The 17,444-nt window shown below is 38.1% G+C and overlaps 1 protein-coding gene across 22 annotated transcripts in view; it reads left to right on the plus strand.

Annotated features, from left to right (window-relative positions):
• Nucleotides 1-565: 565 nt before the first annotated feature.
• NEB (nebulin) overlaps nucleotides 566-17,444 on the plus strand; it is a 309,390-nt gene continuing 292,511 nt past the window's right edge. For all 22 annotated transcript variants that reach the window (XM_073634160.1, XM_073634162.1, XM_073634163.1 and 19 more), the window contains exons 1-3: nucleotides 566-712; nucleotides 1,430-1,520; nucleotides 2,596-2,653. In XM_073634160.1, coding sequence (XP_073490261.1) covers nucleotides 2,624-2,653 — 30 coding nt within the window. In that variant the 5' untranslated portion in view covers nucleotides 566-712; nucleotides 1,430-1,520; nucleotides 2,596-2,623. The remainder of the gene's footprint in view (nucleotides 713-1,429; nucleotides 1,521-2,595; nucleotides 2,654-17,444) is intronic.

Consider the following 17,444-nt stretch of genomic DNA (forward strand, 5'->3'; position numbering starts at 1 on the left):
ACCGTAAACTCTGTATATTTTTGTATCTATTTTCTAATATGCACAAATATACATTTTAATAAAACATTTGTAATTTTATTGGCTTTTTTACATTAAATATTTTCATAGAAATACAATCAAAAATATTACTAAAATTGCATCTAATGGATCATTTTTCATTCTTGTGATTTTATATAGCACCATTCAATGTTGTGACACTTTAACTAAACTGGCAATACTTTATATAAAATATAAATAATAATAATAAAAAAAAAAGAAAGATAACCGAAAGTGAGTAAAGTAAATAAAAAAAAGATAATTTATGTAAACTTTGTTGTATATTACGTTATAAAAATACAAATGGATTTTTTTTACACCCCATCCCAAATGTTGCTTTTTTTTAAATTAATGACAACATAACTATAACATTTTGACAATGAAGCAGTAAACAAAAATATAAATACTAAAGTATCTGGATGTATCCTCACATGTTATGATTCGCCCAGAATGAAAATGACTAGCCCTGTTCTCTATGGATCTGCTGAACAGGTGGTCTTCAAAAGGGTCAGGAAGTATATTTAGCATCTGAAACCTGAGCAAGCTACTAGGGGATTGGCTGCAGGGAGCACATGATAATTTCGGAGCTGGTGCATTTGCTTTGCTCTTGACCAGCGTTTCTGAGGAGGGAAGAGTTGGAGGCTTTGCTGCTAAGGGAATTAATTAAAAGTCACTGGTAAGAGTCTTTTTTACCTCCTCTTTGTATCCTCAGGACTAGTCTATGATCTGCATGGACCATAGCTCAGTGGCTTGGGACAGTTTTCAACTGGGACAATAGCAAGCTGGGATGTAGTCTGAGGACCTGTCTACTACTTTTCTTTTCCAGTGGTGTCTGTGCAATTTTGTTCTTCCTTTCCACTATATCGTGATGTACCATCATACTGCTAGATCCACTGATACTTTCTACTGACTTTGTGACTTTGTATAATAAGTGACCTTAGAAGGCTGTTGTGTCTGTTGATGTCATTGGGAAAAGCCAAACAAAATTTGGCACAGCGCTGTTCATAATTATTTTATATATTATCGGGAACTTATATTTCTGATTCAATCTGTTATTTTTTGCTTGGCACTAAAAAGGGGAGAGCATTACACGTTCCTATATTTAACCTGCACTAGTGGGCTTCAGTTGCCTCAGAAGGTATTACAGCTGAACTGGCTAAACAAATCCAGCCAATCAGCCGGCGGTATTAGATGTCACATAACTTCGGAGCAGCTGCTGGAAGGCTTCATCGCCTGACTTTGGGGACTGGGATCCCAGGCACTGTTCTAAGACCTGGAGAGAAAAGCTTTGACAGGCCCAGCTAGACATTCCACGCCACCCCTGCGCTCGTCTCTTCTGTTACATTCACAAAACCAAAAAAAAAAAGAAAACTTGAATTTTGATATTTTTCAGGTCTGGTCCAAACCCAATCTGCAGAAACAATACAGGGATCCACACTACAGGCCCATGCTGTTCAGAACGCAAATAATCTTGTTACCATAAGGTTACTATCAGTCTTGTGATTTTATGTGATCAGTCCCATTAATTGCGTTATACTTACTATTTCTGTATTTGTGTGTAGATCCGTCTATCCGTCTTCTTCTAACTGATAATTTATTTACTGCATATATCAGTGTGTGCTAATGTATTCATCTGTACTTTATATTAATACATGTGTATGTGTGAGATAGATAGATAGATAGATAGATAGATAGATAGATAGATAGATAGATAGATAGATAGATAGATAGATAGATAGATAGATAGATAGATAGATAGATAGATAGATAGATAGATAGATAGATAGATAGATAGATAGATAGATAGATAGATAGATATTGATAGATATAGGGAGATTGGTAGATAGATAGGTAGATGGCTAGATATAAATAGGTAATTAGACAGATATATAAATAAATACAGATAGATAGATTGATTGACTAGATAGATAGATAGATAGATAGATAGATAGATAGATAGATAGATAGATAGATAGATAGATAGATAGATAGATAGATAGATAGATAGATAGATAGATAGATAGATAGATAGATATTATTAGGTAGATGGATAGATATAGATAGGCAATTAGATGGATAGATAGATCAATTTGAATAGATTGATAGATATAGATATTTATATGGACAGATAGGTGGAGTGATAGATAGATAGATAGTAAGATAGATAGATAGATAGATAGATAGATAGATAGATAGATAGATAGATAGATAGATAGATAGATAGCTAGATAGATATATAGATATAGATATATAGATAGATAGATAGATAGATAGATAGATAGATAGACATAGATAGGTAGATAGACAGATAGATAGCTAAATAGATAGCTAGATAGATATATAGATATAGATAGATAGATAGATAGATAGATAGATAGATAGATAGATAGATAGATTACATATATTTAACTCATAACCCTTTAACTGTATAACTGTATGTAGACATATATGTATCTCTATCTATATCTATATCTATATCTATCTATCTATCTATCTATCTATCTCTCTGTACGTCCATTATTCTATTTCTGTCCATGTAACGTTATCTCCTCTCCTCAGTTTCTAGGTGACAGAGAGGACCGTCATAATGGCGGATGACGAGGAATTTGAGTATGAGGTAAGGTATATGAAGCAATGTATATGGCTGCCTATGTCTGTGTGATTGTGAGTGAGGTGACTGGGTTCCATTGTGTTGGTGGTTTCTGGAGATGTTTACTGAACAATGAAGTAATGGAGAGAATGCTGCATTCCAATGAATGAAAACTTTATTTATAGCCCGGAGTGAACACATGTAGTATTCATCTAGCTACCTCACGTAACAGGTTCGGTGCAGATAGTGTGATGGCCGTGTACTCTGATACCCGTTTAGTCAGCAGATCTGGGCACATACATAGATATGGCAGGTATGTGTCATTCCCAGGGTGCCGTAGTCACACTGGCTGTCAGTCTGAGCTGGCATTGCTGTGATCCGTATGTCCGGTGTGGTCTGGGGATAAGGGGGAAGGGGCCCAGTCAGAGCTCATAAAGCATCCTGAATACTGCCATTTCTACATGTATCTATGTGGTAATGATCACAGGTCTATATACCATAGGGGAATACTTTGGTAATTTCTAGAAAAAGGTTGGTATGATGGATGTTGCACACAGTTGCCCGGTAATTTTCACACTCCTAGGCCGTGGAAGTTATTGCTGAATAAAATAAGGATTGCTGTGATTTTCAGGCCTCGTTCACATTTACCAAAACATTGTAACATGAGGACCTACCTAATCTATGCAATGTATTTGTATCTAATCAGACAGGCCCTTGCACTGCATTGGTGTTGGAAGATCCTAAAGGGATTGTTGTAATCTGATTGCAATGTGTGTGGTCAACAGGGTTAATTTAGTCGACTAAAATGACTAAAACATATTAGTCGACTAAAACGACTAAAACATATTAGTCGACTAAATGTATACTATTTACTCGACTAAAATACGACTAAAACTAAAACAATTGAGATGACTAAAATACGACTAAAATTAAAAGCCATTTTAGTCAAAAGACTGTGACTAAAACTAAATTGCGATTACTGAAATGTACTGGAGATTTAGTCGACTAAATACGACTAAAACTAAAACAATTGCAGAAGACTAAAATGGGACTAAAACTAAAATGCCATTATAGTTCTTTAAAAAAAAAAAAAAAAACCCATTATAGTCCTAAGACTAAAATTAACACTGGTGGTCAACATAGATCTGGACATACACTATACAATCTGTACAATCTCTAAATCATCTCCTTTAGTTTTACACAAATTGTAAAATGTAATAGGAAGACAAACCTAAGCAACACTTTTAATTAGTATCCAATCAAGCAGGTCCTTTTACTACATAAATGACGTCAGATCTAAAGCAAATTGCTCACCATTCACTATATAATCTATTTGTACAATTTTCTTTAGATCTACCGTAAACTATGTAGTGCAAGATCCTGCTAGGTTGGATAGAAATATAATTTTGCTAAATCTTTGGGATATTTTTCATAGATTGTACAGTCAGATTATCTAGTGTATGGCCACCTTTAGGCCTCATGCACACTGGACGTTTTTTGACATTTTTACAGCAGCTGTTTTTGGCTGTAGACGTTTTTTTCTACAGTCGTTAAACTCTCCATCATGTTATCCTATGTGTCCATGCACTCGTAGGCTGTTATCAGCAGTTTTGGGCAGTGACGTTTTTGAGCAGTGAAAAAAAAAAAACTAGTGGGTTCTGAGAGACGTTTTTCAGCTGTAAAAACGCTCTAACGCTGATAAACGTCGATAAACGCTCAAAAACGTGGAAAAAAAACGCTAATAAGCGCTAAAAAGTGCTATTGCAAAAACGTTGAAAAACGTCCAGTGTGCATGAGGCCTTAAGCTGACTGTACACATTACAATCTAATTGTAAGGGGTCTGCCTGATTTGATACTCTTTGCGTTGGTTGCTTAGCTTTGCTAATACATATTATATATTATATTACATATTTATAAATATATTATTATATTATATTATAATAATAATTATTATATGTATATATTATATTATTATTATAATATATTTTATTATAAGAATTATATGTATATATTATTATATATTACATTTTTAGAATGTATTATATTATATTATATTATCGATTACATTGTTCTAGTGACTCTAAAGGAGATTATAGAGATTGTAGAATTATATATTATAGCATATGGTGGGATTAGGACCAGCTCTGATCTTTGGGTCAGTATCTCTGTGTCCCATACCCGGTATTATTAGTCTGGGTAGACCTCCAATAAAAAAGAATACATTCTGCATTAAGCACCACAAGATCCTCCACCATGTCAGAGAGTCTCTGCATGGGGTACCATATGTTTCCAAAGCTTGGAATGGCTTGTTGTCATACTAATGATACAGGCAGTCCCCGAGTTACCAACGGGTTAGGGACTGCCTGTTTGTTCTTAAGTCGGATATGTTCGTAAGTCGGAAGTGCGGAAGTGCATGCGCAGAACGGCAGAGACGTCATTTTCCGATGTCTTCCAATGTCGTTTTCCGATGTTTTGCGATGTTTTGCGATGTGCCCGCCGACGCCGCCTCCCGTTCGTAAGTAGGAGTCGATCGCAAGTCGGAGGTTCGTAACTCGGGGACCTCCTGTAATCTTTACACAGCCCAACCATGCCAAGTGATACTCAAGTGTGATGAGGCTTATTTGCTAATATCAAAAGTTGACCAACAAGATTAAGTCTGCTTTCACACTGAAGTGCTTTATCGCTAAAAATAGCGCCTGCAAAGAGCCTGTAAAGCGCCTGTCCTGTCACTCCAGTGTGAAAGCCTGAGTGTTTTCACACTGGAGCGGTGCGCTGGCAGGGCGCTAAAACAAAGTTCTGCAAGCAGCATCTTTGAGGTGCTTTAGGAGCGGTGTATGCACCGCTCCTAAAGTGCCCCTGCCCATTGAAAAATCAATGGGCAGTGCCGCTGAAGCGCCGGCAATGCGCCGTTAGTGGGGGTTAAGTGCCGAAAAGCGCTACAAAAATGACGGTAAAGCGTCGCTAAAAATAGAGGCGCTTTACCACCAATGCCTGCCCGCCTCAGTGTGAAAGTGCCCTAAGGATTACAGATCACCACACATGTTCCAATCTGATTGTACTCCTTTTTAGATCTACCAACAACTATGTAATGTAAGGGCTTGTCTGATTAGATAAAAATTGATTGGATAGATCAGCTTGTTATATTATATAGTTTTGGTAAATCTAAAGTACTGTACAATGGTTACACAGTGAGATTATAATGTGTATGGTGACCCTAACACATACGAACTTGGCTTTATATATTTTTGGCAGTGTATGCAAAATCCCACAACCAGACCAATCTGAAAATATATATTAGATCTTTAAAGCTGGATATGGATGGATGAAAATGTGGCCTGTTCTGTGGCTGTGCTCACTCCTGCTTGAAAGAAGTAAATCTAATGATCGGCTTTTGCTGAATGGGAATGTTGGCAACATTTTCTCGATCAGCGGCTGCAGCCAATGAGTGTATTCTAATGGCAGAGAGTCCCTGTTGTCAGAATGCAGTGCTTCAATGGGGAGAATTTCTCTATCCACCACATTTGCGTTGATGGGGGAATTCATGAAGAAAAAAAAAAAGTAGTCTGTGGCCATCTTAATTTGGCTAAACTTTTGACAGCCAAGCTGTAATTGTGGATTTGGGTAACTTTTCACCACTACTATTCAGCATTATGTTCTTCAGATGTATTTGATTAAAGTTGTGACAAGAGATTGCTGTTACTCTATTCTTACTTTGTTTCCCTTTTGCAGCATCTGAATCACAGATTCAATCCAAATACAGAACTTTCTTAGTACCGTATATACTCGAGTATAAGCCGACCCGAATATAAGCCGAGGCACCTAATTTTACCACAAAAAACTGGGAAAACTTATTGACTCTAATATAAGCCTAGGGTGAGAAATGCGCAGCTACTGTAAGTGGAAAAGAGGGTCAACGATGCCCATTTGCAGCCTCACTGTGCCCATTTGCAGCCATAAGGCCCCAGAACTTCAAACTCGGTAGTTAAGGGTTCCTAGATGCCCCCTAGCTGCAGCCAAAATTTGGGGTCTCTGGACCCAAAGGGCCCCAAAATGACATTGCTGCAGATGGACACAATTGACCGACTTTGGGGCCCCGTATCTCAGGGCCACTTGGTGCTAGGAACCCCAAATTTGGTGTGCAAACCCACTAGCACTACAACATATCCAAAGCTGGGGTTCCTAGCAGCAAGTTGCCCCAAGATACGGGGCCCCAAAGTCGGTTCGGAAAATGTCAAGCACTTTTCTGCAGCATTTTCCGAACCGAATTTGGGGCCCTGTATCTCGGGGCCACTTGGTGCTAGGAACCCCAGCTATGTTGTAGTGCTAGTTCCACTGGGTTTGCACAGCAAATTTGGGGTTCCTAGCACCAAGTGGTCCCGAGATACGGGGCCCCAAAGTCTTTTCGGAAAATGTCATTCTCTGCTGCAGAAAAGTGCTTGACTCGAGTATAAGCCAAGGGGGGCATTTTCAGCACAAAAAAGTGCTGAAAAACTCGGCTTATACTCGAGTATATACGGTATTAATTAATATTCCTGCACAATAACAACCAAACACTTACGGCCATTTATAAAACAAGAAAATTAGGGTCAGCATGTGATTGGTTGTCATTGGTTTGGAAATTTGCCAGCTGCAAACTATATACCCCCTTAAAATGTATGAACACTTTATTGTATATATCAGTGTATACAAAGTATCACCTTTACACCCACCAACTTCATATTTTTAAGGGGGATATACAATTAGTGGTGTGTTTTTCTCAACTTTTTTCCTGTATATATTTAGCTTGTTCATAATAATGACATCTGCCCAAATTTATGGGATATGACATTCTGCTCTCTACAAATACTTACCATGACATTCCTGTTAAGATCTGCTTGAAACCTGTACCCCCTCTGAGGGTGAAGAAAGGGATGTCCAAATTAAAGGATTTTGCCAAAATAGCTTCTATTATATTTAATATTTAATGTCCCAACAATCAGCCCAACACATAGTTGGCAAAGATGGCACTGCAGTTTTGGTGGAAGTTGCTTAGATGAATCATTATACTATATAGGACCATATATATGTTTTGTTTTATTTATATATATATATATATATATATATATATATATATATATATATATATATATATATATATATATATATATATATATATATATATATCTTTCAGTGGTTCTGGCAACATAAATTCTACATTCACTCACCACTGACAGATACAGAAAGGCTGTAAGGCAGATGGAGCTGCAGAGATACAATCTGATCTGTAAATGGCAACACAGCAGGATCATGTAAGCAACAAAAATTTTTACTTTACAGGGTGTTCCAAAAGTTGCCATACAAAGGGAAAATGAAAAATTGTAGCTTTATTTACAAAATATTTATTACAAAATTGTACAAGATATTTACAAAATATGAATAATAATTGAATAATAAATAAAAATTTAATATGAGTTTGTTCATTTTTCCTTTGTATGGAGATTTTTGGGACACCCTTAATTATGTCATCGGGTTAAATCCCTTGCAAACAGACTTACACGTTTCAGACTTTCGGCCCAGCTATGTCTAAGGCTGAGAGGCTGAGCTGCACAAGTGGGTTTGTTTGCATGGATTTTACCCCATGGCATAATAATGTAAACATTTCTTAGCTTACACGATCCTACCATGTTACCAACCTTTTTGGATATTACTGATTCTAACTAACCTAGAGAGGCATGAGTCTGAGCAATGGTGTCCCTCAGTTATCCTGTTTGGAATCTCGGTTGAGATCAATGAGTTGCTTTGCTTAGATACAATCTGATTAATCGCAAGTTCTCCTTCTACCCACAGACCCAACGACTGGTGCCTGATAATGGTCACGCATAATTCAGTCTACAGGCCAGATCTGTAATGTGTGAGGGCAGGGCTGCTTCTATAATTTACTGGATGTGAAAACTGGAATGGAATGTTGGTTAAAATAGTTTTAGTGTCTGTAGGTGTAATCAGAGCTGGGCTTTTCTGGAGCTCTCTGAAATTATAGACTTGCAGCCTGTCATTTTTTTTATTATGCTTTGACTTTTTTTTATTTTTTTGTCATTGTTGCCTATGTGCACGGGTGTCAAAACTTGTCCTGCAAAAATGTATCACTATTTTTTCTTACTACATTTAATGGGGTGAAAAGTTTTGGAAGCATCATCTCTCTTACTTTTATGTTGTTTTTGAACAAAAAAGCAAAAAAGGTGAAAAGGGTATAAGGACATTGATGAATCAGAGGAGAAAATACTGGTTGGTTTCAATGAGAATGTGAAAGTACTGATAATAAATACAGACATTAATAAATGATAAGGACATGTTATAAAAAAGATATCACATTCTGTGTGTGAGCAGTCACATTTGTGTTTGAAATGCAAATATCAGTAATAATGATTCAGATATAAATTTTTAGGATTGTTATGAGTAAGAACGTTTAGTGTTAAATGCATCAAGCGTTTTGTTGTCAATGTATGGTCAAGTGCCTTCCTTGAATAGTAAAATCTCATTGAGCAGTGAGCACCTTGGGCCCATTTCTTTTGTTGTTGACTGAGTTTTCAAATCCTGTTCGGTTTCTTTATCCTTTGTGACTTTATGCCAATAATAAGAATCACTTTAGCTTCAAACTTTCTGCTTTTACCGATGACCTTCTCAGTTCAACACTCTGCTTCCATTCTATTGAACATATACAAAATTTGCCTTGGATGGGGTCTTTCATGTAGACTTTGGCTTCTTTCCCAATAGCGAATTTAATCCTTGGATGTTCATTTGCAAGCACAAGCAAATTATATGTATAAAATATGTTCAGCAAGTGTTTTGCAAACTGTCCAGCTGGCTTTGTCAGGGGTTGGCAGAGACTGTAGAGATATAACTAGTACAACTTGTCTGAAATTTAGGGAAAAAAAAAAGAGTATCCCTAATTCACGAGAGGCATAAAGACAGGAAAATACAGCTTGTTCTGAGTAAAGCACCAGAAATGCAATAGCAACCTATTTTTTTTATTATTATTATTCTTCCATAGAATTTTATTGGTAAGTAAAGAGAAGGTTTACATTGTAATTGACCAAGGTGCCCGAGGCAGTAATATCCAATACAACAGGTTTAACAACAGTATTGATCCGCATTAATTGGCAATAACAGTTGTAAAGAAGTTCCAGCTTAAGTCAACAGAGTGTGCAATGAAGAAGACAAGAGGTTCGGTTGTAGTTATTTCGCTAGGTGGCAAAACTTATCCCAGGCTCAGTTCTTCCATCTAGTGCTAATATAGGTTTGAGTATGTTTCGTGGATAAAATCGGGGGGTTTACTTGCTCGTGAGGAAATTACCAACGCTGAGTGGCAACCTATTTTACTAACAGAATATAAAGCCACGTACACACAAGCGGAATGTCTGACAGAAAAAGTCAGACGGAAGCTTTTCATCGTATATTCCGATCGTGTGTATGCCTCATCTGACTTTTTTTATGGAAAATTCTGACGGACCTAGAAATGAAACATGTTCTAAATATTTCCGACTGAACCAATTCCTATTGGAAAACCGCTCGTCTGTATGCTGTTCCGAGGGACCAAAAACAACGCATGCTCTGAAGCAAGTACGAGACGGAAGCTATTGGCTACTGGCTATTGAACTTCCTTTTTCTAGTCCCGTTGTACGTCACCGCGTTCTGGACGGTCAGACTTTGGTCGGACTTTGGTTTGACCGTGTGTAGGCAAGACCGCTTGAATGGAATTCCGTCGGCGTTCCGTCGGAGAAACCTTCAGAGTTTATTCCAACAGCAAAACCGGTCGTGTGTACGCGGCATTACTCACTCTTACGTTGACTTCAAAAACTTTGTATGTTTAAAGTGAGAGTAGGCTAGTGTGAAAATGTACTACATTTTGGAACTATTAAGATAAATAAATGGCTAATTAAAATTTACAAAGTAACTCTAATGCACTTTTAATAAACAGACGCCGATTTAGTAAAAGATTGGAAAATGTTCACAAAATAAAATGTGTGAAGATTTGCTTCAATTATCCAATTATGGGAAAAGAAAATCCTTATTTACTTGTTTCTTCTGCACATGATTGAATAATTAAAGTGAATCTCCAAACCATTTTGTTGTGTGAACATTATCGGATCTTTAAGTAAATCAGCCTTGTCTCAACATTCAAACTAATATATATGCTATGCTGTTTTATTCTTACAAATAATAACTGCAATATACTCCACAGCATCCTATGATTTAGATGGATCAAATAATTAAAATACAATCATTGAAATAGAAAAAAATATATATAATTATTATTGAGGGAAATTAGATATGAGAGAAAAGGGCTGCATTGGCTTGAAAAAAATAATTTAATGTATTTATTGCTTAGCAATGCCACATAAATCAGTGATCTGCCCCACAGAGTAGTAAAGTGCAGGCTGATGTTGTGAACAGGAGATAGCTCAGATAGGAGAGAAGTATAGTGGAACCTTGGTTTACGAGTAACGCAGTTAACGAGCGTTTTGAAAGACGAGCAACTTTTTTTTTTTAAATTCTAACTTGGTTTGCGAGTGTTGTCTCACAAAACGAGCAGAATTCAAGCTAATGGGGTGTGTAGTACTGCATTTGGCCAGAGGTGTGGGGGTGCTGGGGACACTCAGAACGGTTCGGAGCCATTCAGAAATACTCGGAATCACTCGGAAATGCTCAGAAATACTCAGTTCCCGAGTGTTTCCGAGCCTTTCCGAGTTCAGCCGAGCTGTCCCCGAGTATTTCCGAGGCTCTCCGGCACCCCCCCCACCTCTGGCCACATGCGGTATTGCATGTAATAGAAGTCAATGTAGAACTAATTATCTTCGTTTCCATTGACTTCTATGGGGAAACTCGCTTTGATATGCGAGTGCTTTGGATTACAAGCATTCTCCTGGAGCGGATTATGCTCGTAATCCAAGGTTCCACTGTATGGTGACTAATGCTGGCTACACACTGCTTGAATTTCAGCTGACGAAATTTGAGCTGTGAGTGGCCCTGTTGGCACAACCTGGCTTGACAAAAGTCGGCTTTCCAATCAACATTTATTGCAAGGATCATGTGAAAAATTGTCGGCGGAACACTCCAATCAGATGCAGCCACTGTTCAAATATTCAACAGCTGCAGATCCTACCGGCTGCTGAACATAATATCTGACAGGGGATATTCCTGAGTCCATGCAAATCTTTGTGTTTTTGGCTAGCATACCTATAAAACAGAAATGTGATCAGGTCTGATGTTGGCAGCTGTAAAATTCAGCATTTGAAGAACTGCATCATGCATCATAACTGAACACCAGTCTTCATAGAAGTAGATAGATCATTTTTGCAAGTTAAACTTAGTTGCATGTGTCAGAGATTGTAAAATTTTGGTGCATATGAAGCCTTAGGAAAGGGTACTAGGGTACATTCTGAATGCCCATGGATGCCAAGTTCAGTTCATGGCAGGTGAACACAAGTCAGTCAGTGTGCTATTTTAAAAGTTAAGTGCACTCTAATGGCATAAGGGGAACCTATAGGCAAGGTAGCAGCTTTGCTCTGCTGATTTCTTCTATTCACACTGAAAAGATTGCAGAAGGCACAGATAAGCCACCCCATTTGCATTGTCTCTACTGCCATGGCACCATCAGACAAAACTGCATAAAATTGCATCCTCCCTTTTAAAGTGACACAAAGGTGCACAACGTTGACCAATTGCGCCATCCCCCTGGTTTACTGCTGGGGCATAAAGGATGTAGCTGTGCCTCCTGGACATACACTGGGCTCTAAGCTACTGATTTTGTTGCTTATTGGAGGATTTGCTTTTGGCTGCTGGACCCAGGTGCATAGAATCTGCATATATCCCCTAAGGCTGGATTCACACCTATGCATTTTTAGTGCTTTTTGCATTTTGCAGATTTGCACTACAGTCCATTTAACATTATTTCCTATGGAACATGATCTGTAGTGCAAATCTGCAAAATGCAAAAAGCACAAAAAATGCATAGGTGTGAATCCAGCCTAAAACCTCACTAGCATCAAGATAAAATTGCTTTAGCACTTTCTCCACATTTTTGGATATGTGATCTTGGAAGAAAGTAAAGGAAAATACTCACGTTTTTAAAAATTATATTTGTTTTCTATCTTTTCTCTTTTTTTATGTGTATTGTCATTAAAGAACCTAAACATTTTCTCTATATGTACTGATGGACGAGCTGTTTATTAACATGAAACAGGCAGGATATTAATATGCAGATTAGTTATCTCCTAAATTAAACATCAACATGATTTGTTGCCATTCAGGACAAAGTGACAGAAGTGACAGTAGAAAAACCAAAGGCAATGTGTCTTCAGCAATGTGCTTCCTTATGCAACATGGCTGTAAACTAGGGTTGCCACCTGTCCGGGATTGACCTGGACAGTCAGGGTTTTGAATCTTGTGTCCGGGTTTCAGGAGGACTGGAACCCGGACACATGAATCAAATCCCTGACTGTCCAGGTCAATCCCGGGCAGGTGGCAACCCTAGTTTACGGCCATGTTACATAAGCAAGTACGCTGCTGAAGACACATTGCCAGCCGAAGAATCAATAAGGAGAGGCTTCCGCTTACCTTTAAGGAAACTCTTTCTTACTGGCCCAGAACACTGCTGATTTTTTGCTTGATAGTGGAGAAGCAAAAGCGCAACATCTTGCTTCTGGTTGTTTCACTTGCTCCTTATGGTGCTCTTGGCAGAGCCCAAATCCATATGGCAGACTCTATCTTTTATCATTGGTTGGACCAAAACGGAAAGGGAAAGGAAAAAAATCTCCACTTGGATACCAGACCAACGTGCTAAATTCTTGGCACATCAGTCTCTAATATTATACAGAAAAAAATCCTTCAAATATATATATATATATATATATATATATATGTATATAACTGCTTGTTTGTCCTGGAAAGCTTTACAGAACATCCATAACAGTTGTTGTTTTCTTTAATGTGTAATTAGCAACTTGTTTTATGGCGTCTGTCAGCTACTTGACAAAGATAATGAAGGGTGACACATGTTACATTTTACTCTGGACAAATTTAATTGGTTAAAGAACTGTACAGCTTTGTGTTGTCTTCAGGGTTTAAGTGCATTGGATTTTATTTGTCAACTCTGATTCCCTTTGCTGTCCTGGTTATGACACTCATGACATTACATGGCATTATAGGCATTATAGTGTTTTTTAAGCATCCTCATTTCTGTCTCGGTAGTAAAGTTTTTATTTTATTTTATGATATAAAATAATTTGCAGTTATACATTTGCATATCTAACAAATAATAAAATAAATATTGATATGTAGTTAATAAGATCATTACTTCCAATGCGTCCAGTCATGGAGATTTTTAAAATCCTACAAATGACTGATTTTTGTGCAAATAGTTGTGTGCAGTAACATAGTGGGTCATAATTTGGCAGTTACTGACCTTAGTCATTTTATGTAACAAGTACATCACAGCATTGTTTAAATCAAGGCACAACCAAACTTTCAGTTTAACCACTTGAGCTCCAAAAGATTTTACCCCCTTCATGACCAGCATGATTTTTTGCTATTCGGCACTACTTTAACTGACTATTGCGCAGTTCTGCAACCCTGTACCCAAAATAAATTTATATAATTTTTTTCACACAAATATAGTTTTCTTTTGGTGGTATTTGATCACCACTGGGTTTTTTATTATGTAAACGAAAAAAGACTGAAAATTTTGAAAAAAAACATATCCAATAAAAAAAAAATTAAAAAATCTAATTTCATCATAAATTTAGGTCAAAATGTATTCTGCTCCATGTCTTTGGTAAAAAAAAAATTCCAATACCTATATATTAATTGGATTGCGTGAAAGTTATAGAGTCTACAAACGATAGTATATACAGTCGTGCTCAAAAGTTTGCATACCCTGGCAGAAATTGTGAAATTTTAATATTGAAAATATGACTAATAATGCCAAAAAGCTGTCTTTTATTTAACCACTTCCCTACCCGCCAATAGACATATGACGTCCGCAGATGGGATTTCCCATCCTGGGCGGGCGTCATATGATGTCCTCGGCTCACTGGCGGTATTGGGGGGTGCGTACGCGCCACAGCGTCAGCAAGGAGCCAATACGCATGCCCGGCTGCCACAATGTCTGTCGGCACTCGCGATCGCTCGTTACAGAGCAGGACCGTGGATCTGTGTGTGTAAACACACAGATCCACGCCCTGTCAGGGGAGAGGAGACAGATTGTGTGTTCATACTAAGTATGTACACAGATCGGTTTCCTCCCCTAATCAGTCCCCTCCCACCACAGTTAGAATCACTCCCTAGGTAACACATTTAACCCCTTGATCGCCCCCTAGTGTTAACCCCTTCCCTGCTAGTGACATTTATACAGTAATCAGTGCATTTTTATAGCACTGATCGCTGTGTAAATGTGAATGGTCCCAAAATAGTGTCAAAAGTGTCCGATATGTCCGCCGCAATGTCACAGTCATGATAAAAATCGCAAATCGACACCATCACTAGTAAAAAAAATAATAAAAAAAGCCAATGAGCCATGTCAAAGTGTTGTTGTTCTTTTTTATCAGGAACAGTTCCTGTGGCAGTTGTGGCTAAAACATTTCTTGATCTACCTGACCTTGGCTTGGTATTAATAGATCCCCAAATTTTCCATTTCTTATTAAGTGATTGAACAGTACTGACTGGCATATTCAAGGCTTTGGATATCTTTTTAAATTCTTTTCCATCTTTGTAAAGTTTCATTACCTTGTTACACAGGTCTTTTCACTGTTCTTTTCTACCTCCTCATGGCTCAGTGTCTAGCCTGCTTAGTGCATCCATGTGAGAGCTAATAAACTCATTGACTATTTATACACAGACACTAATTGTAATTTAAAATGCCACAGATGTAGGAAAATAATTTAATTGCCATTTTAACCTGTGTGTGCCACCTTCTGTGTCTGTACCAAGGCCAAACATTCTAGGGTATGTAAACTTTTAAATCAGGGCCATTTGGGTGATTTCTGTTATCATTATGATTTAAAAAGGATCCAAAAAACTATGTGATAATAAATGGCTTCAACATTTTTTTGGCATGATCAGTCATATTTTCAATATTAATGCCAAAATTTCACAATTTCTGCCAGGGTATGCAAACTTTTGAACACAATTGTATATACTGTAATTTTTTTTTATACTAGTAATGGCGGTGATCAGTGACTTTTAGTGCAACTGTGATTGCGACATGAGTGCGACAGGCAATCTGACATTAACTGACTCTGGGTGGGAACTGACTAAATGACACTGACATCTCCAGTCACACTAAAACAGTGATCAGTGCTAATACTATACACTGTCACTATACTAATGATACTGGCTGGGAAGAGGTTAACATTTAGGGGCAATCAAAGGGTTAACTGTGTGCCTAACAATGTTTACCATGTGGTGTTTTCACTAAGCAATGTGCCTGTTTTAACTCCCTGCTTCGCAGTGAGAAAAAAACGGCACATCGCCACTGTCTGTAGAGAGCCCTGTGTTGTTTACCAACACAAGGCTCTCTTCTGTCATTCACTTAGCCGATCAGCGGGTCCCAGCCATAAATCATTGGCCCACTGGTTTGCATGTGCTGGAGCGAATGGCAGCACAGCCTGGGTGGCGGGCTTCGTGATCCACCGTAGTGGGGCCACTCTGCCACAGTATATCTGCAGTAGGCGGTTGCTAAGTGGTTAAATAAGCAAAATACATTATAGGTGCATCAAACAAAAGGTGAGGAAAATCTCATTTTCTTTAAGAAGCAGCCACAGCCTGAGTAGATAGGCCTGTCCCTTGGCAGCATACAGCAAAGAAGGACTTTTACTGTCTGTGTGGAAGCAGTGATCCTTTTTGCAAAGGTCTCACACACCCTCTTTCTAACCCACCCATAGCTATGAAACAAGGAAAGTTCATGCTTTCTTCTGATTGGGGAGATCTAGCTCTGACTCAGCAGGGGGAGTGTTGGACCTCTGCAGAGAGACTACTGTTGCACACAAATAGCAAGAGTCCTTTACTTACAACATGCTGACAGTAGACAAGCTATTCTAGTCAGGCTGTGGCTGCTTTCTGAAGACCAGAATAGTTGTAAGACTTAGTTCACCCTTTGTTTTAATGCTCCTGGAATGCATTTAACTGATTCAGTTGAATTTTAATAATAAATATTCATAAAATGAACCTGTAAATTAATATCTAATCCATTAAAAAAAACATACCGTGATGCCTTCGATAGTTAACTGACGTTGCACTGTGCTCCTGCTCTTATGTATCACAAGCAACAAGGTAACTTTATTTGTTGAATTGGTCTTTGATTTAATTTTATTGAACCGGCTGTATTGGGGAATACAGGGGTCATAACAGCACCACTATATAATAGCTTCAGATCCAGTAAGTCCTGGAAATGAAAATCCTGTTTGAAGTGGAGGAGAATAGGATATACCGGTATATAGAATGAGCTGGAGTAGCAAGTAAAATAAGGTGATAAGAGAGAATATTTGTGTCTATGCCTTCCTAACAAAACTTAGAGTCTAGGGGTGTTTTTAAAGATATGGGTTTGGTGAATGCCTAATGGCACATATAAACGAGTTCCAGAAACGGGGGCAGCACAACCAAAGTCTTAAAGTCTGAGTATCATGTACCTGGTAGCAGAGCCTGAAAGGATGAGGAAGGCCTCTCTTACACCTCTGCTTCGGGGCTCCTGGAAGTGTGAACAGAAGTCGCAGGAGTGCAGAGTGGCACAAGTGCCTGTAGGTCTTGCTAGTAGCAGAGCAGGTATCCACACTAGGCAGGAGAAGTC

This window comes from Aquarana catesbeiana, linkage group LG06 (genome assembly GCF_042186555.1).
Source record: "Aquarana catesbeiana isolate 2022-GZ linkage group LG06, ASM4218655v1, whole genome shotgun sequence".
NCBI lineage: Eukaryota > Metazoa > Chordata > Amphibia > Anura > Ranidae > Aquarana > Aquarana catesbeiana.